Consider the following 20,897-nt stretch of genomic DNA (forward strand, 5'->3'; position numbering starts at 1 on the left):
CTCCGCCAGACTCATCACAATCTATGGTAAGTGTGTCAATTGCCTCTGTGTGTGCAGTATACTGTAGTCCTGTATCCCACTTTCAGGCCAGTTATTGTGAATTGTGAGTGTCGCTGCAGAGGAACAGAAACTTGCATTGTATCCGATAATTGTCGTGATGGTGAAATTAATGTTAAGTAGATTTTACAACATGTCAAGCTGAGACATTTCCTGAAGGACAACTGGAAGCTTTTTCAATGACAAGACGTCAAAAAGAAAAGTGAATTTCAGTGACTATGAGGAAAACCTGCAATAATATTAAATATTGCAATGACAATATGACGGATCAGAGCAAAAATCTATATTTTAATTTCATTATTCGTAATAATCGTCAATATTGATTAGTTTGAAAAATCTTATACTGTCATAACATTTGGGCCCATAATCTTCCAGCGTCTTTTCCATTGCAACCAAATGGTTCAATTAAAGAAAAAGAAAAATCTTCCTGCAATGTCTTGCCCACCAAATAAATGGGCTATGAGGGTGGGATTAAGTAAAGTGTGCAAGACAGCCATGTTGGGAAAAAATGATAAAAGGTTATTGTAAAAGTAAAAGAACCCCGGGAAAGGTTGTATTTTAGGTGTCGGTCTTGCTTTATGCAGGACTTCTATTTGCACCAGCCTGAACAGACAAAACTAGCTGAAATGTGTGTAGTCGCACTTTCAAAACAACGTTACTAAACAACGTTACTAAACAACGTTACGTTACAAACTAAGAAGAACCGACATGGTTTCAGGTTTGCAAACACCGATGTAGTTCTCTGAAGTGTTTTTGAAAACGATTGGAAAGAGATGGAGTCTTTGGTTTGTTACAATCTACTATCTCACTATAAGACAACACTACTTATCACTTCAAATAAAAAGGGCTCCCATACAGGTTGGTTGACATCAAATTCAAGGATATTTCAAGAACTTTCACGGACCAAAAGTACTGAAGAGCTTAAGATGGGGGGCAGCTATTAAATTTTACTTTCCTTACCTATACAGAAATGTGTTATTTTCTTTGTTTATTTTTTTTAAATTCACAAACTCGCAAAGATTTCAAGGACCCGTGGGAACCCTGAATAACTGATGTTTATATAAAATGTGAATATATGACTGACCCATAGATGAGCAGGTTCTTCTCCACTCTGAAGCACTCAGACCGGGGGTAGCCCTGGGCTTTTTCTTGGGGTCGCCTGGGTTTAGACGACGGTTTGCTGCTCGGCTCGTCGTCGTCGTCACTCTCCAGCTCGGAGAACTCCATCATCTCGTCCTCTTTGACGCTGCTGAAGTGCCGCGTCTGCTTCCTCACCCTGGGCGTGTCAATCACCAGTGTGTTCTGGAGGAAAAATATAAACGATAACATTTCATTTACATGCCTTGAAGGCTTTACAATACCTTATGCAACCTGGATGCAGTTACAGATGGCTGGAAATGCAACAATAACAATATGCAAAATAGCTTGTGCTTTGTTCCCGTAATGTATCCACAATGTGATCACACAGAAACAGATTAATTGGGTATTTTATGACACTGAGAAAATTGCTGCCCAGCTCAAACATTCCCTGACATTAATTATGTTGTCTAATGAATTTTTGTTCAATTAATTACACCGTCTCCCCTTACAGTCGCATTATTATGTGCAAACATGGCAGTTGTTAGTTCTTCAATTATCACAGAGCAGTTATTTTCATTCGAACATCACACAGTAAGAAATCCCAGGGGAGCAGCCCATATTCACGCTCCTAGAGCTGGAGTAAGAGTAATTGTGTCGGTGGAGGTTACTCCACGAGAGACGCAGATGCAGCAGCAGCAGCGGAGAGGTGAAGAAATAAAGAGGGACGGACACTCAAAGAAAACAAGTGAGCAAATACAGAGACGGGAGGAAAGGAAGAATATAAAGATGCCCGTCAATGCTTGTGTAACAGTGTGACTGAGCTTGGGTATGTGTGTGTTTAAGCTCTTGCCTAAGTGATATCTCTGTACCCTCTAAGCATCTGTGCTCTGTTAAGTGGAGCTAAGCAGCTTATGCACTCATACACACACGCGAGAGCAGGGAAACATGGGTAATTATGGAAGAGGGGAGATTCTCAACTGTCAATATTAATCTCTCTCTGCTTCGGTCTTGTTCCATTTCTTGCCAGCTCACTTGCCTTTCCCTTACACTGGTCAATAAAAGGACACGACCAACAAGGTAGAGAGTTCATACACCTTTTCCAAAGGCGACTACCAAGCTCTTTCAAGGTCAATTGCGTGATTCTTTTCACATTTTTTTAAATCACATTTAAAGAGATAATATCGTGCCATAAACAAGCACACTTGTGTTTTATAACGGCCAGGTGAAGCAGTCTTCATTTTCCCTCCATCTAATAAGCTAACTTTTCAAACAATGTCAAAGAAAACCCTTTTTCTTTTTGTTTTAATTTTGCAAAAAGGTTCTTCACACCCTGATGAAGGCTTGAGGCTGACACGTGTTGGTATATACACGTTTTCTGTAAGATTTAAGATGACCATGCTCCCACATTAAAGGTATTTAATAGTTTAAAAGAGAGTGCCCTAGACTCTAATCTAAAGAGAGACCTCTAATTAACCTAATGTGAGGTTCAAGAAAAATAACTACTAACCAAAGTGTTTTCAATGGGCAACCTTCAGTGCAGAAAGCCATTTGTTGTGCAGACCAATTACAAGCACTTAATAGCAAAATTCAAGCACCTTTCAGACCTGGTAAACAAGGATTTCAAGGACCTGTTCAGAACCCTGAAGGGGATGCATTCAATTATTATATACAGTATCTACACCAGGTCTGTGTCCTCTACAGTGTTTTATATACCAGGTACATGTATGTTCCATGTGATTGTGATGTACGTATGTGAGTATTTACCCGTCCATTCATGGCGTCGAGGTCCAGCTCAGCCTTCTTGGCCCACTTCTGCCAGAAGTCTGGATCCTGAAGAGAAATGTCTGTTCGGTTGCCTGTCGCAACAAAACTGGCCTGCAGACAGAGACGAGACGTGTTGGTCGACTCCAGGTTATTTTCACTCACAGTGCTTTTAACTCTTTAGACTGAGGAAAAGATCAAACCTTTGCAAACGTGGAGCCTTTCCCCTCAGACTCTATGGTGATGGTGTGCGTTCGTCTCTGGAGGATCTGGTCGATGTCTTCCTCACAGAATTTTGAGCCTTCGTCTTCCTCGTCCATTAGAGCCCCGTAAGCTCCCTTCCTCAGCAGGTCCTCAATCTCCTTTTTGGACAACTGCTGGACCTGCAACGCAGAGTATGTCAGTGATTAGACGGAATGTGGACAAGCCTTCCGGGAAATAAATTAACCAAAAGGTTATTGACGTATGTACCCCGCTGTTGGCGTTTTCCCGTCCACTCATGCTCTGCAGCACGGCCTTGTCGAGCCCCAGCTTCAGACTGGCCTTGTCGAACATCTCTCTCTCGTAGCTGTTCCTGGTGATCAGGCGGTAGATCTTGACGGCCTTTGACTGGCCGATACGGTGACACCTGGCCTGGGCCTGGTGGATCAGGGCACAAATGGACATTTAGAAACATTGTTCTGTAGAGAATATTACTCTTTAATCCACAAGAGGACATTGTGAAGTAAACTACATCCAGCAAAAGCCTGACGCTGTATGACAACTACAGTACGACCAACAACAGTCATCACAAAAGAGTAGATCACGACCATCGCGTGGTTCGTACCTGCAGGTCATTCTGAGGGTTCCAGTCCGAGTCAAAGATGATGCAGGTGTCTGCAGCAGTCAGGTTAATGCCCAGTCCTCCAGCTCTCGTGCACAGAAGGAAGACAAATCGGTCCGAGTCCGGCCTGGAGAAACGGTCAATGGCTGCTTGCCGCAGGTTACCACGAACTCTGCCATCGATACGTTCGTAGGGGTATCTGAACACAGGGTTTGAAGCATAGGTGTGAATTATCGGTGCAAATCCAGCTTGTAATGAGACAGTCTAAAATTTAACATGTTATATGGTTAAAGTGTTCTGTCACTTTAAATTCAGAAATGACAGTTCCACTTTCAGTCCTATTAAATCACTGCAGTGAGTGTGCCAGATCAAGTTTCCCCCACCTGTTACTTTGTGGATACATTCTGCTGCCATGTATTCACTTATTTTAACAATTTTTGGTACAAAATGTAATTTTTGTATGCAGACTGGGAAGCTTGGTAAGAATCATATCACTCGAGCTGTTTTTAGACATGAAATGAAAATCAGACATTGTCCAGAGTCTGGAGCTACATCTGCAGACGTTTGCACTCTTACATACACTCAGTCTCTGGAGAATATTTAGACTTAATTGCAGGTCTGAAAGCAGCTACTGAGAATCAGCATATATCCACAAAGGATTAAAGGCCTCAAATCAAAAACTATGGAATAGAACATTTCTATTTTCCATTGATCACTGCCATCAGATTAAACTCTGCACCGTTTCCACTCACCGTCTCTGGATGAGGTAGTCCTCAAGGATGTCCAGACAGCGGACCATCTGACTAAACACCAGGACTCTGTGTCCTCCTGCCTTCAGTTTGGGCAGCAGCTTGTCAATGAGCACCAGCTTGCCAGCAGCCTGGATCATAGCCTGGAGGGCCATGTCCGGCATCTCAGTTGCATGGATGTGGGAGTCCCTGAACTCCTCGATAATCTTTTCCTCTGCACCTAAACAAGATCACAACAAACGATGATAAATCATGAGTGTGAAACACCATGGCAGTGTGTGCGTGTGTGTGTGCGTGTATTTACCATTAATGAGGTAGGGGTGGTTGCAGCATTTCCTCAGCTCCATCATGGTGTTGAGAAGGTTGGGGACACTGGATCCTCCGCCGCCACCTCCTCCTCCTCCCCCTGTACCTCCTTTAGACAGGAAGGTGAAGTTCTTCTCCAGAATGGCCCGATAGTATTTCTTCTGGATGTTGGTCAGCTCCACCTGATGATGACAACAACAGTTAATGAATATGTTACTAATTTCTTAAGAAAGTCCACCTCTTAACAAAGTTTTGTTTTGTTGTTCTGCTCGTGTTGCTAAAGGAGAACATAACTTGAATATGCAAAGACATCCTACCTCAATGATGGTCTCCTCCTTTGGTGCCAGGTTCTTCTCCACGTCTTCCTTCAGTCTTCTCAACATCATGGGCTTTAGAATGCCTTGCAGTTTTTGAACCTAAAACATGTACACAAACAATCTTAACTCAACTGGAGAGGGAATTTACTAAACCGAGAATGAACGTTTGGAAAGTGAGATGTTCTTTTACCTGCTCTTCAGTCTTAAGGTCTCCAAATTCAGTCATGAATGTCTGTTCAGACGGGAATCTCTCTGGCTCCAGGAAGTTGAGTAAGCTGAACAGCTCCTCCACAGTGTTCTGGAGGGGAGTTCCTGTCAACAGAACTTTGTGCTCCTGCAGGAGAAACAAGAGACAGGAAAGACATATTTAGAGTTTCTAAAAAAGAATGCAGGATGTCGACAGGACAGATTAAACACAGGAATTATTTTATCATGACACTGGTCCTAAGCCAATTTATCAACGTGTCTTCAAATAAAAAAAGAATTCCACTAGACAAAACATCTTATTTTAAGCTCTGTGTCTAAACACCCATCTCCCAATAACTGCCACTCACCATATCCATCATTTTAAGCCCTTCCAGTAGTTTACAGTTTCGGTTTTTGAGGCGGTGGGCTTCGTCTATCACCACGCAGCGCCACGGGATGCTGCGAAGCTCCGGACAGTCGGCCAGAATCATCTCAAAGGTTGTTATCACCGCATGAAACCGATACACTCCCTTTATTATTTTACCCTGGAGGGAAGAAGGTCAAGAGAGACAAATGAGGAGGAAAGGTTAATTAAGACTTATCTTTAATGTCTTTGTTTCCACATCCTTTACCAGCTGACCCCATTTATGTAAGAATAATACGGCTGTGCGTCACTGACTAAGTCTTATGTCCAGAAACTGTAATTTTATAAAGGGATAGAAAACAGTTCCTCTTTACTTCTTCTACTGTGTATTAGTTTATTAATTAAATAATTAAATTTAGTTTATGTGTGTGTAGAATTTAAGAGTGTAACTGTTATCCTTCAAATCTGTTATATATAATCACGATGACTGATTAATCCATTATTCAATGATAAATCAATGACTTAATCTTCAACTATTTTGATTTTAGCTTCTGAAATGTGAATCTCTGGTTTCATTTAACAGTAAACTCAGTATCTTTGGTTTGTGAAAATAAAACATTTGAGGACATAGCTATTTTGAGGTATGGGAGGTACTTTATAGACCTAATGACTAATCATGAACATAATCATCGGATGAATCTTTTATGAAAACAAACATTTCGCAGCCCTTGTTTTTATCAACTGCAAAAAGCTTTTCCGTTGATACAAAAACAGGTTTGTCCACTTGGGTTTGTCTCCTGCATTCAAACCAGGTCAAATAACACAACACACCATCCATTTACATTATATAAATCTAATAACAGGCCATGTAGAACCAAATGGGCTCATGTCTGTGTTGCATGTCCCTGCTTTATGTATTAAAGCAGACAGGACAGGACAGGAGAACACGGCGTCCCTGCTCAGTGACCTTGAGGATCGTCTCAGCCTGGATTAGGAACAAGCCAACATCTTATTTTCTTCTCAGGCTCACTGTGGCAAAGGTCACTCGACGAGATGTTCGTATCATTCTTTAGTCAGAGCTGACAGTATACAGTTTAAAGATTGAGGACTGTAAAGATTTGACACTGTCCATTCCCCCTTCCTGACCAAGCTGGTTTTAGATCTGCTGACCCTCATAAGCACACGCGCACAAGAACATCATATCTTCCATCTACTGTACCATCTGTAGAAGACACTGTGGTGTTTTTACAGCTGACTTTTCATAATAAAAAGACATTTTAACACAGTTAGAATTTGAAGCAAAATGGCAAAAAGACATTTTGTTAAAACCAAAATTAAGACCATATACACAAATCTAACGTAATAGCTGTGGTGGATGTTATGTTAAAGCAAACGTATTAAGTAGTTGGAGGTCTTGAGTTGCTTAGCTAAGACGTTGACAGATTTTAAATATATTTTGTCCTGATTATGATGAATTAAAACTGCCAGGAAATGCATCTCTTTGATATTATTTGTTATTTATTTACTACTCTGGCTTACTGGTCTGTATTTTGAAACAGTGGTTTCTTGTAAGGCCATAACAGACCATTGCTATTACTGCCATCATTGATTAGGCTAACTCAAACCAGACACTCACCTGTGCGTCTCTATAGTACATCTCATAGGCCTGGATGGTCTTGCGGCTGGCCTGGCTCCCGTGGTAGACCACCGCGTTGAGCTCAGTCCAGGTCCTGAACTCCCGCTCCCAGTTGGGGATTGTGGAGAGCGGGGCGATGACCAGGAATGGCCCCTGGATTTCCTTCAAGTACATCTCATAAAGGAACGTGATGGACTGGATGGTTTTTCCCAGACCCATCTCATCAGCCAAGATACAGTTACGTCTATAGAAAGGAGAAAAAAAGAAAGATGTGGACATGAGTGAGGCTGTATTTCACATTATTCTTATTTCAATATCACTCTACAGGTGAATGCTGTAATGCCTTCTTTCCAGTTATGAAAGACTCCACCATCTGTAAGATTATATAATTTAGTTTGATGATGTCAACGTGGTTTCCATGATCTAAAAACATTCCCCCGCCCGTTTATTAGCACTGCTTTTCCAAAGCAAAGTCTGTTTTCCACACCAGCAATGAAATATAAAAACAAAACGTGAAACGATTTGGAAAATATTCACTGCTGTGTTTAATGAGTTGTCATCTGGACGGAAAGATTAGAGTGAATTTCTTCATTTTTTCCAGTCCTGGAGTTTAATCTCATATCCATGATATTCCAGATCATTTAGAATTGCTACGCCTTCATAACACAGACGAAAAAAGTACAAATGTTTGTCAGACTCAAGATTAACGTCCACTTCACGGTCCAGTGGAGATCGTGACATGCAGTCACATGGTAACACTAATTCCAATAATAAAACAAAACAATGATTACTGCGACTTACGAGTTGTACCAGTTGAAAGTCAGCCAGTTGAGGCCTTCCAGCTGGTATTCCCTGAGTGTGTTGGCATTCTTGTAATCTCTGGAGCCCTCCAGCTTCTTCCAGTCAGCTGCAGGAGGCCGATCCTGGACACAGGAGGAATTATTTCAAGTTAAAGAATAAATATTCTGAGGTTTATTAATCCCCGTCAAAGCAGCAGTGGAGAACAGGTCATTTTAGAAGAAGTAACGCTGAGTCTAAACTAGGTTTTATAGCAAATTCAGATATAACCCAGCAAGTTGATTGACATTTAAAGGACCAGTGTGAAACATTTAAGAGGGTTTAAAATTTGTTTGGTTTTTAGAATAACAAGTTGATGTATACTTTAGGAAAGGGCCTTGCTCTACAGAGGCCGTCATCTTGCACCGCCATGTTTCCGCAGCAGGCCAAAAGGATCAAATCAGCCAGAGCTACTTTGCAAATGAAGAATTACATCCTTTCTGGTATATGAAGGCCACTGTACTTTCGCGGCCACATGGAAAGTGAGGGGTAAGCTTACATTTTTTTACACACTAAACCTTTAAAGAGCCAATGTTTTTACAGGAGCAGGAATTGACAGGAAGTCATGATAATTTTGTTTAGTTTAGAGTTCTTTTTCTGATTCTTTCAACATCTTTATAAAATTGGAACACAAATGGGATTGTGGTTTAGTTCTGCATCGTGTTGCAAAGGGGCAGAACATTCCTGGTAAATTTCCATGGGATTGGGAACTTTAGTTCCAGAAATTTCCCAAATATTCCAAAGTGGAAACTTTCCATGTGAATTCATGCAACCCTAGTTCTACGGAAGTGTAATCATGCACCAAACTATATACATGTTGAATTTGTGAGCAGCAGATTGATTAGATTCCGTTTTTTGAGACGGCTCAATCCCGGTCAGAAGTGGTCCAACATTCGCACACATTTTTTCTGTTAGTCAAAATAACCATCCCCTGAGCCACAGCACTAGTGTAGCTAAAAATATAAGTGCCTCCATGTGCTGCCCTGGAGCCTTTCTAACATGGTCTTTCAAAGAGAAACAGTAGGCAGTAGTTAAAGAGATGGACACAGGAAAAGAAAGGAGTGATGGAGAGAAAGACCACAGCCAGTCAGCTGCTTCTGTTCAGCATTAAACACACAGTTAGTGGTTTGGTCTGGCCACAAGAGCAGGGCGTGTGTGTGTGTGAATGTGTAAGACCGCAAGAACGTGGCCCTGTGGAGAGCATTAAGGGAGCTGTAAATCTGCAGGAGGAAGGAGCAGGCGGCAGGCCAACACACACAAACACGCACATGCACACGCCTACTGGGAGGAGACTGATAGCACCCAAAGAGCATCCATCAAACGCTCTCTCACACACACACACACACACACACGTGGCTACTTACCACTCTCTTAGTGTTGGGTGTGCGAGCCACGATGCGCTCGTATTCGTCAATCTTCGACTGGTCGATGTCGGCCTTCAGCTCCCACGTGGAGTCTTCGTAGGCCAGACTGCACCATTTCACCAAATATAAGGTCACCATCTGACACACAAACAGGCGGGGGAGATTCGGTGAGTGTGCCGAGTTTGAGAGGAAAGCCCGAGGCTCAGAGCCACAAAAAGATGACAAGAAAAGATCAAAGCACCTCTCCGTTTTCATCTGTGCTCTCTGAAATGTCCAGGACACGGTCCACCTCCACATAGTCCGGGTTAAAAGGCTCATCGTCCATCTGCAGAGAAGCAAGTTGACTTTTATTGTTCCGAGGAAGGGAGACCGTTTCATTACAAGTCCATTTGTTGGTCAGATAATTTCATGTTTGCATCATATGAATAAGGAAACCATTTAAATTCATCTTAAGTTCACTCATCCCAAGTTCATTTTCTTCCTACGTAGCATTAATATATTATTAAAAACAGCCCGAGCAGCACATAATATATACAGATTGTCAAATGTCTTTTAACACTTTGTCTGGAGATTCAAATGTTTTGTGTACGTAGTCTTAAATTAATGAGATTTAAAAACAAAAATGGAATAATCAAATTCACAATATGGTGACGTGCAATAAGTTCATGGGCAGATAATGTGGAGCTCACGTCTTACCTCAGTTATAAAGCTGTTGAGTTGCTGCTTGGCCCTAAACCTCTTGATCTTCTGGTGCACTCTCTTGTCCTTCTCCAGCTCCTGTAGTTCTGCCCAGCGGCAGTGGAGGTACGAACTGAGACACGAGAGACAGAGTCAGAGTCAGGGAACACAGTAGTGTTGCAACGAAAGGTTAAAGGTGAATGCAGGATGAACAACTAAAGACTGGTAGATTGGGACTGCTGCTTGGACAGTCCATGAATCTTCTTTTCATTACATCTCACTCCCACTGGTCAAAAAACCCTTTTGATCCTGTGTTTATTTGGCATTCACTCTCGAATAAAAGTACCCTGCAATGCACCTTTATCAGCTTTGGCTCCCATCAGGAATAGTTAATTATAACTTAAATACAGATTGGTAGAACTTTATCAATGCTCAATTCTTTCTTTTAGGATGCTTTCAATAAGCATATTTTCCCACCTTTTCTTTAATTGTGTGAGTGAGCGTTGAAAAAAAAAAAAACCAAAAAATCACTGTTTTTCTCCATAAACATTCTGAAGATAGTGAACCTAAATGATGTGAAGAGCAAAATAACATCACATTTCCTTGTGGAATTCCCCCCAAAATCCCCAGAAGAAAAGCCGGATAAAAACAGCATGGATTTAGTGGCATCATGGGAAACGACCACTTTTGTGTTATTGATGAGAGTGAATCTGTAACAAAATAAACACGGGGGGAGGAATACAGTCACAGAGGCTTTCAGGCTGAATATACTGAGCTTTTCACACTTGAAAGCCTTTGGAGACGCTGGAGTGTGTGGAAAAAAAGAAAAAAGGAAGGCCTGCTGTGAAAGAAAAAAAAAAATGGTGTGTTACTCACAAGCCCTTGAACTTGACATAGAACTCCTCCACCTCCACTTCCTCCCCCTCCTCCAGCTGGAAAGGGAAAAAAATGGTTAATAATAAGTGTGAATATAGCAACGGCATTGGTGAAAGAGCAGAAGTGGCTCATTATTGTTATACAACATGGTTGAATTGGTGAAGTGGTGCTGCCTATTAGTGTCACACCTGCAGGTCGGTCACTGAGGCTAAAGCCTCCTTTTCGACAGAGACCGTGTGCGTTACGTCCCTTTACGTTTGTTTACACGGAACCAAACGGGCCATTATTTTACCCACAGTGCCTGATTTTTACATTTCAACAGCAGAGTGGATTAAAAGGCACGACATTTTCACGTTTGAAAGAGGCTGCACGCTGCTTGATATTCTCTTGCTGAGCGAAAATATTGTTTAATCCATCTTCCGTCAGTATCACAGTGTGCAGTTGCGTACGAGGCAAAGTTGGCCAAATATGAATCATGCTTCAAAGATGAGGACATTAGGTCGGAGGAAGTTAGGTCTCATCCCCATGGACGCAGATATATACCTTTAATATATTTTTCTTTGTTGTTTTTAAAATGTTTTCTGCAAACATTCCACAGAACCCCACCCCAAAACGACAGCAAACTACTAATCTGGGATGTTTCAATGGTCTAATGCTCAAAAATGCAAGTTCCATATGGATAAAAAAGCAAATACAATAAAAAACTTAGGGGGATAAATAGAAAAGAAAAAAAAGAAAAAAATTAAGAAAATTAGATTTTGCAATTAGTGACAACAGACACTCAAGTAGAGCTCAGAGCGGATGAGGCCTTTAAATCTCTTTTTAAAACGCACATTATTTTAATTAGCTTTAAATAATGTGTGAAATATCTTTTTTATATTTTTATTTGAACTGAATGGGGGGGGAGGGACTCAAACACCTGTAGGTGCTCAGCTCCCTGTGTGGTCAATATACGTTTGTTCCCTATACGACAGCGTCTGTGACAAAGAGGAAATGAATACCATATAATTAGCTCTTTAAAGCACAGCCATTCCCCATCACTACTGTAACACACACACACACACACACTTCCAACCATGCCACTACTACTGTAATGCCATGAATCATCAATCACACACACACACACACACACTCCCTGCCTGAGGAAATGCTAGCTTGGTGTCTGGTGTAGCTAGTGTTGTGGTTTTGGCTGCGAGCCAAGCGCAGGGTCAACTCTGAATGGTGCTCTGAGAATGTGTGCGCACGTGCACGTGCACTCTCGCACGAGGGTGTGTTTAAGTGTGTGTGTGTGTGTGTGTGTCAGCTGGCTAGCAAAGGAAAGTTGGCTGGCAACTTCATGTGCACGCATGTGTTGGCTCAGGGATGAGCTTTCTTTAGACGAGCCATCTAAAACAAAGCAGAGTCTTCACACACACACACACACACACAGTCAATCACACACACACACACCCTTCTCTTACACACCAGAAGCTCCACGCACCGAAATATAAGAAGTCTTGTCTCCGCTTACCAAATGAATACTGTCTGAAACTGTGTGTGTGTGTGTGTGTAATCTGCTTAGGCCAGCTGTGGAGCGGCTAATCAGATGACGTAAACCATGACTCAAGCTAGAGTGACTATGAGGGCTTGTCTATTGTACTGGTGTGTGTGTGTGTGTGTGTGTGTGTGTGTGTGTCTCACCTGTTTTTTGGAGGTGCGCAGACCCATGATCTTCTCCACAATGGGACCCTCAGCTTCAGCCACATCCTGAAATCACACATTAAAGAAAAACAGCCCGTCACATGACTATACCACCAGCTTGAATCCATATTTACCCAGATGCAGAGGCAAAACATGGACCGCACCGATTACTTTCATAAAATAAACAGAAATAGTTGTAGAGGACACCGGCATAAGAGTCAAGGAGGTGGGCGCTTTTTTTTAAAGTCTACTGTTGTAATCATTAGTCATACCGGCAGATCATGGGCGTGTTTGTCGATATATCCGATAATATATTTTACAGCCAATAACTGCAGATACCGATATTGTGCCGATAATATTGTACATCCTTATTTTACTTATAAGTTTAGTTAGATTACTGGACATAAAGTTAACACCTGTGCCTTTTCCAGTACCTGCTCAAACTTTACTACAGTTTTGCCTTTAATTCATCACCTTTTTTTAATGATTCTGAACCACTTGACACTTTATGGAACAGTACTCAATTAATCAGATGAATCGATCGTGCCATATTAACATTTTGCAAAAATCATCCACTTTCCTTTCAATGGAAACATAATTTACTAAATTGACATCACGTTTTACTATAGAAGATCCAAATCTAGCAATTGAGACCATGAAGTCGTCCAGAAAATATTTACTGAGGTTGTCAATCAAGTGAAGGTCAGTCTCACAGACTTCCATTTAAATGTGATAAACATTTAATATAGCGTTACTACCGGAACAGCCTCAAACTTGAAGACGCATATGGTCCGTGTTCTGAACCAAAGACTGAAACCACAGATATCCACAGCAGTACTGCCACTGCTGCACGTGCAGATTAATTAATTAGCACATGTAAGTCACAAAGTTATTCCATTTAAAATTAGGGCAAGCTCTCCATTCAGCATATATTACACTTGTTTTGCCAACTGCAAGCTCAATATGTTGATCCTGTGGTTAAAATAGTTAGGCTATTTTAATAAGCTCAGAATGAATAAATAAATAAACCCTGAGACAGCAGACCTCCCGGGCACATTCATATCAGCACTACGTCGACATTTTGGCAGACTGAGAAGAACTATTAAAATGTGTTGAAAAGCTTTAATCTAAATAAAGAAAAAAGGTAAGAACAACCTTCATGAACACAGGATTGTGTGACTGTTTATGACATAAACCAGTTGTTGGAAATGTCTGTTGGTATGAGATATTAATCCAAAATAATAATAATAATAAAAAAAGCATTTCTGCTGATGAGTGTTTGTTATTGGCCACAAGAGAATAACTTTGTCAGAGTGGCTACATCCATACATTTTTAAATGAAAACAATCTGCACCTCGACGAGTATTTCAGTGCAAACAGGAAGCCGTTGCTTAAATGTTCACTTATGTGCTTTAGTTTCAGAAAATATCTACCACTCAGACTAAAAAACACTGGTGAAGAGTAAGAGGAAGGATTTCTGTTATGCAACCACAAACTGAGAGGAAGTTTAAACCGAGCTTTACATTCACAGCTGATAATCCAGTCGCGACTGATAAGAACAATCAGGAAGTGAATGTGGGGAACTGCACATCATTTCCAAAGCGCTCGTGTTTCTGCCTGTCCACACTAAACTGCAGCCCCAGAGTTTTCAAACAAAAAGAGCAGAGTTTGTGTTTTTAAACAAAAATGTATTTTCTCACTCTATCACTTTTTGGCTGCACACCAACGTGTAATAAGCCAGTAAAGGAAACACAAGCTGTACCTGTTGCTGAGATGAAGTCGGGGATTTAGGTGCTGATGAGTCGTCTCCACTGTCGTCTGAAATTCTAAACTCCAGATCCTCGGTGTAACGCTTCCTCTTTACCTGCCGGCTGGAACGGCGCTTCTGCAGGTGAAAGGAAGAGACACAGCGGTGTCAGTGTCGCCGCTGATGCATCATGTGAATTTGGCAGAGAGGCCCTGTGTGCTTAGCCACAACGACACTTCTGTCTATCTACACAGGCTGATTAACCACGATTCTGGACATGTCCTGAAGTTTAACGCGATCAGAAAGTCAGAGATCGGTGTATAGAATCATTCATGGGTCGCGTACCTGTACACCGTCATCATCTTCCTCTTCTTGAGGCGACGGAGGTGGAGTCTTCACCTCCACATCATCGCTGACTGACGACTCCCTCTTCCTCTTGGAATCCTTCTTAGCATTGCCAGCCCCAACCTCCGTCTCGACCACCTTCTTACTGCTGCAATGAAAGAGGGAAAAAAATGAATTTACGATGAAAAACAATCCACAGATTGGTCACATTTTTACACGCCACAGGGCATTTCTCTCTGCGTGTCACCTCTTTAGGACACTTTCGGATCAGTAACCCGGTCCTAATGAAGCAGATTTGAATAGCGGTAAGGTTAAGGTTAGGCATTAAATAGTTATGGTTAAGCAGGACAAAGGGAATGAGAGTATGAGGGAATCACTGATGGCAAGGGACGGTGAGTTTACAGGCTTCATTCTATGTCACATGACCCTGTATATCAGGATATGACATCCAGCAAGAATATGTATTGTGCAATTACATTTTGCAATAGCACAGTGGCACACAGACAAACACCGGAGGTTACGTAAAACTTAAAAACTGTGCAAGCCATCGGACCGTCTATGTACCAAGTCATTGTGCATTTTCTAGCCAACGCAAATACTGTTTACTGAAGGTTAAGAAAGGTTGAATGAAAGGTGGCATTTTGTTAAGAGGACACACAAGAAAAGTAAAAGGGTACAACTCCCCGTTACCTAGTCAGGGTCAGGGATAAGACTCTGTTTAGGCTGTGAAAATGAATGGAAGTCAATGCAGTGTCTGAAGGAGAATAGCTACACAAACCTGTGTGTGTGTGTGTGTGTGTGTGTGTGTCTCCCAGGGGTGGTCGCCATGTTTGATTTACCCATTTAGAAATCATTAGTGTGCCTCAGGCTCTGGCACACAGGGGGTTAATATGATGAAAGACTGCAAGGAGGCGGAGGGAGCAAGGTAGCAAGATAGAGAGATACAGAGAGGAAGGGTGAGGGAGAGAGACAGAGACACACGGAATGAGAGAGAATGTGAGAGAGACAGGCAGACAGACAGACAGGGAGAGAGAGAGAGGCCCCAGAGGGAGGAGGGGGGAAGGGTTAAGAGGCCCCCAGGCCTCCTCTAATCTCTGGCATGGAAAGCAAGCGGAGCCGGCTCAATCTGGGAGAACTGGAGTCACCCACTGCAAAGTCTACAGACTCTTTTCAACCAATCAACTGGTAGCAGGGGAGAAAATGTCAACCACAGTCAACTCTGTGGAGAGAGACCTCATCATACTAAATAAAGGATTTGATATTAACATTAAGCAATCCTGATTAAACAAGCTAAGCCTTCAACTTATCTGCTCATCTTAGTTTTGACCGTTTCCTGCGGTACAATATGAAAGTATTTAAGATGATAAACAGCCGGATCACTGTTGCCTTGCCTTGTTTTGTTGGCACGTCTACTTTATTTTTGTAATTCTCTTTTTTCTGCCTTTCAAATGACTGACTCTGGATGTTCCGCACAAAAATTCCCATGTGCCTGTCTGTACACGGTTGACTTTTGAAAGCATACAAATACTGGAGTTGGTTTTCTGCAGTTGTAGAATATACTGTACAAACCCTTTATCTTTGTACCTTTTTCCAGCAGCAGCGAGTTGCATTAGCATGTGATTGTTTCTCTTCATAAATGATCTTTGCCCAGTGTAAAAAAAAAGCTGAAGTGCATTGAACAGATAACAGTAAGATTTTCAGATTAACAGCAGGAGTTAACGTTAATTTGTAACATCAGATAAAATCCAGGAGAAATGTTTCCAGCAAACAAAACTCAACTGTGCTGCTCACTTCACATAAATCACTCACTTAACATGGACTCAAAATAAAATGTGTTTTCTACTGTGAGTGTGTGTTGGCTTCACTCTGATCTTGCCCTCTGTAGTACTGTATGCCTGCATTTCTCGCTCTCCCACTCTGTGCCTATGTCGCTCGCCCTCGCTCCTGCTCTGTGCCTCTCTCTCTCCTCCTCTCTCGCCCCCTCTGTATCCCTGGGGCCCTTCTCCTTTCATCCTCACGCCAAGAGCAATCACGATCTCCGTGGTAACGGCTGGTCATGTGACCTGCACCTGTTCCTCTGGCTGGTCGCCACACGCTGAAGCCATCTGGCCACACACACACATGCATGCACACAAACACACACACACTTCTCCACTTGGCTGCCTTCTGCCCTCTCTTCTTCCTGGCTTCTTCGTGGCCTCACTTCTCCATCACTCCGACTCTTTGTGCTCACTCCATCTCCTCACTCTTTACCTCTGCTGCCTCAACTCCTTCTCTACATGTTTCTGTCCACTTGCCCGATATCTTCACTGGGTCGAACAATTCAACACGTGTGAAAACCTCTGAGGCGTAAATACATTTATTTTGTGCTCTGCTATCACTCCATTCAGAAACCTTTTTACTAGGGATGAGCCGATACGATACTCGATACCAGTCCAAGATCTGACCCCCACAACACACTGCAGAATGGATGTGCCGCGCTCTGATCCGCACAGCTCCGCCAATTTACACACGTCTGCCCGCTTCCGCGCCGCTGGACAGCTGGAGTCGCAAGATATAAAGCGTATATGTCGTAAACACAACAAACAGAGCAGTATTTCTACCGACCGAAGAAAGAGGAGCGCGCCGGGCTTGCAAGGTTTCTTTCTGTGATGTATTTAAGTGAAATACGATGTGGTGTCAGCACAGGACGTTTTATACTGAAAAGTAAACTGGATCATTTATTTTTCTACTTCCTCTCCGACGTGCGGACGTTCGCAAACCAGTGGACTCTGACACATTGACTAGAATGGACGCAGCGTAACTGTTCCGCAACCAGGGTATTTTGGGGGTGAGGGTGCCCAGATAATTGTGGAGAAAGTATAATCATTATTATTGTAGTACAAACTACACAGAGTTTGTTTTCCTGCCACCTACATGGGTACAAAATTAATAATCACAGCATCGACATCTCAGCTTCTGATTTGACGGGAGCTGCAGTAATCACTGCTGGTGGCAGTGATGTGATATCAGCGACCCAACCCACTAACAATCATTTTATCTTATCAATTCCATGAGTCCTGTCCTTATTGCCTGCACTTTCCGACTTTCAGGGTCATACGAGCGGCTGCTGGCTGAAGTGGTTTCCGTCTGGTATTTTTTTTTTACCTCCACTCTAACCATAGTCTAGATTTTGTGCTTCCCCGGCACACATAATAGCCTCCACACTGACGACATACTGCGCCCTGTTCTTGAACTGATCTTCATGCTCTTCATGCTCCTGGTCCAGCCAGTGAAGGAGGAGCAGCTGCATGTGCAGGTAGTTGACCTTCGGGAAATTTATGGCCATAAATAAACAGGTTGAGCTGATCGGACTTCAAAGCACAAATGCCAATTTGCCAATCAAGTGAAGATTAGCTGATAATAATCTGTGACTGAGCAAATGTCCGCCTCATTCTGTTTAATTTTCATTATTAAACGATTGATTTTCTGTCAATGTGAATCTTATCATCGTGATTGAACGTACCCCGCCCACACCCAAGACACAACACACACTGAAGTAAATTTGCTTTTAAACTCACTCGTATGCCGCGCAGCAATTTATTTCATATGGTCCGCCACTTAAACGTGTGTTTTTGATATTTTAAATCATAAATGTTTTCTTGTTTTTTTTAAATAGTAAATTATGTATCACTCTGTATCAAGCATGCTGATTAATGGGATTATGTACCATTTACAATTGAATTCTTAATACACCTTGTGTTAATAGTACTAATAGTACTTTCCAGGAGCAATTCCCACAAATTCAAGGACTGAATGTGTTGACACGGCTTAAGATGGGTGGGTGACTTGTCAGAGCGTCGCGTCATTTGCTCTCTCTTGATTAACGTTAGTCGCTCGGTGTTCTGCATGGAATCGCATGTCAGTGGTGGAGAGACACTGCTAGTAATTATGACTCGCCATTTGTCCTGCAGTAGCCTAGTCTATGCACATCAAGCAACGCATTGGCGCATGAAACAGTAGATGGTGTCGTAACAAACAAGGGAGACGTTTACTTAAATATCAACTTGGCTGCTTCCTTGCACAAATTTCAAGCACTTTCAATGACCCTTGTCTATTTCGGGCAATTTCCTTGCCACACTGAAGCAACTGCTGCTCAGTCATCACCTAATTAAAATAACTGGCTTATCAATAAACACTGCTTCAACTGTAATTTAGCATATAACTGAAGGAAAACAGTACATGCATGAGGAAGTGAAGTAACCAAAATAAAAAACCCTGATAAAAACTTACTGCCAACAGGTAAGGGCTTTAAATCCACAACTCACAACATCTGAGGTCTACACATACAGCCGCTTCTGTCCAGGTGTCACTAAGCTCCACCCACCACCAGCTCTCATCCACTCACTGCATTGACACACGCTGTGGACAGCTGTGGTGCACTGGGCTTGTGTCTCAGTGAGTGAGTGAGATGCTCCTTTCAGATGAGCGGAGGGAGGATAAAGGAGCGACAGGAAGCAGAGCCATGGAGTAAAATATGGGGAGGGAAAGAGACAAATTGAGGAGGAAGCCAGAAATGGGGTCGGGTGTAAGGGTGTAAGGGACACCTGCTGCTGTGATGAGTCACAAAAACATAAACACCAATAAAAGAAGCCAGAAGGCAACACTTAAATATCTGTTATGTGTGATCAAAAAAGTGCTGTATTTGTCTCCATGCATTGTCTGACAAGTGCCCAGCAAACACAAATACCCCACCTGACCAAACCCCCACACATATGCACTCACATAGGCAGGGTGTGGCAGCTGAGCGCTGGGTTATTTATAGATGTACTTCCACTGTGAGAGATAGACGGGCAGAGCAGAGAGTGAGCGCTACGCAAAAGAAGGATGGAGAGAGAAAGCAAGGTCAAAGGAGAGGAGTGAGCTAAACGGACAAGTAAACCACCTGATTCCCTCCCTCTCAGCAGCTCACACCAACAGTGTTTAATACAACTCAGGTTTCCATTTATCAAGTCAGCCTCTACAACTCCATTTAACCCTTTCACCCACAAGACAAACCATGTATAGCAGTAATTCCCAGAGCCTGGGTTAGGAGCCACAAATGGGTCCAGGGAGACTTTTTTTAAGGGCCTCAAACAAATTTGTCATGGTCTAATGTTGTGATTTGGGTAAACAGTTTGCCGTCTTTGAAAAGTGTGTCCCCATATAGAAAGTTTGGGAAACACTATAGATTCTATAGCAATCTGTGAAACCTGTTCATCCTTGTGTCAATCAAGAACATACATCCATGAGCCTTCTTAACTTAAAACAAGTTAAAAAACAAAACACGTAATGACCTCAAAGACCTGGACTCAGTGTACTGCAAGTTAGCTTTCCACACTAACAATACGTCTAATATTAGTATTCAAAATATAATAGAACATGATTCTAATTTGCTTAGAAACCTTTTAGTTAATCCAATGTCTTGCTGAAGGTCTGATAAGTTAGTCTGATAATGCATAATTCACATTATTTTGTGGTGATAATGCAACCAGCTGGAAAAAAGGAAGCGAAAATTAAACAGCTGCCCAATTTCAAAGGGTTAACAACAGTACAGCCTCACATCCTTGTTCCAGCAATTATAAGGAAGGTTTCAGTCTGTGGTAGATTATTAGTGCAAACTGTAATGCACACAGTGCATAAAGAAAAACCCTGTAGCATGGTATAGGCCACATGAAACGCTCTAACTTTGGGGGTTTATTTCTCCACCCACAGTAGGAAATCTTATATAAATCCTCCCAGAAATGCAATGGAACATATGTGACTGTGGCCCTCACAAGAGTGTTTTCTCTACAGCAAGAGTGAGGTTTCAGAATGTTAATTTGAAGGCTTTGAGGATTTTAAGATCAGTGCTTTTATTAATAAAACAAATGGAAAGAATAACTCAAAGTTTAACTTTACAAACTAAGAACTTTAACAAGACCTTAAGACAAACTGCATGGCTTTCCCATCAGTCATGATCGTGACTAATGAAAAGCTAAACTTTATGAGGGCCATACCAAACCTCGTTCAAAAATATGCACATTTAATGTTAAAAGACAACGTCAAAAAAAAATCAATAAAAATCTCAGTC

General features: G+C 42.1%; 1 protein-coding gene across 2 annotated transcripts in view; it reads right to left on the reverse strand.

Moving 5' to 3' along the window:
- Positions 1 to 20,897, reverse strand: part of chd7 (chromodomain helicase DNA binding protein 7) — a 70,078-nt gene that overhangs the window by 18,809 nt on the left and 30,372 nt on the right. For both annotated transcript variants that reach the window (XM_044044358.1, XM_044044367.1), the window contains exons 5-23: positions 14,807 to 14,954; positions 14,477 to 14,599; positions 12,715 to 12,780; positions 11,035 to 11,090; positions 10,177 to 10,291; positions 9,722 to 9,805; positions 9,481 to 9,618; positions 8,081 to 8,202; positions 7,280 to 7,523; positions 5,648 to 5,824; positions 5,284 to 5,427; positions 5,094 to 5,192; positions 4,775 to 4,958; positions 4,474 to 4,690; positions 3,725 to 3,920; positions 3,370 to 3,537; positions 3,102 to 3,281; positions 2,902 to 3,012; positions 1,142 to 1,359 (exon numbers count right to left, since the gene is read on the reverse strand). In XM_044044358.1, the coding sequence (XP_043900293.1) occupies positions 1,142 to 1,359; positions 2,902 to 3,012; positions 3,102 to 3,281; positions 3,370 to 3,537; positions 3,725 to 3,920; positions 4,474 to 4,690; positions 4,775 to 4,958; positions 5,094 to 5,192; positions 5,284 to 5,427; positions 5,648 to 5,824; positions 7,280 to 7,523; positions 8,081 to 8,202; positions 9,481 to 9,618; positions 9,722 to 9,805; positions 10,177 to 10,291; positions 11,035 to 11,090; positions 12,715 to 12,780; positions 14,477 to 14,599; positions 14,807 to 14,954 (2,790 nt within the window). The remainder of the gene's footprint in view (positions 1 to 1,141; positions 1,360 to 2,901; positions 3,013 to 3,101; positions 3,282 to 3,369; positions 3,538 to 3,724; positions 3,921 to 4,473; positions 4,691 to 4,774; positions 4,959 to 5,093; positions 5,193 to 5,283; positions 5,428 to 5,647; positions 5,825 to 7,279; positions 7,524 to 8,080; positions 8,203 to 9,480; positions 9,619 to 9,721; positions 9,806 to 10,176; positions 10,292 to 11,034; positions 11,091 to 12,714; positions 12,781 to 14,476; positions 14,600 to 14,806; positions 14,955 to 20,897) is intronic.

Source organism: Solea senegalensis, linkage group LG1 (assembly GCF_019176455.1).
Source record: "Solea senegalensis isolate Sse05_10M linkage group LG1, IFAPA_SoseM_1, whole genome shotgun sequence".
Lineage (NCBI taxonomy): Eukaryota > Metazoa > Chordata > Actinopteri > Pleuronectiformes > Soleidae > Solea > Solea senegalensis.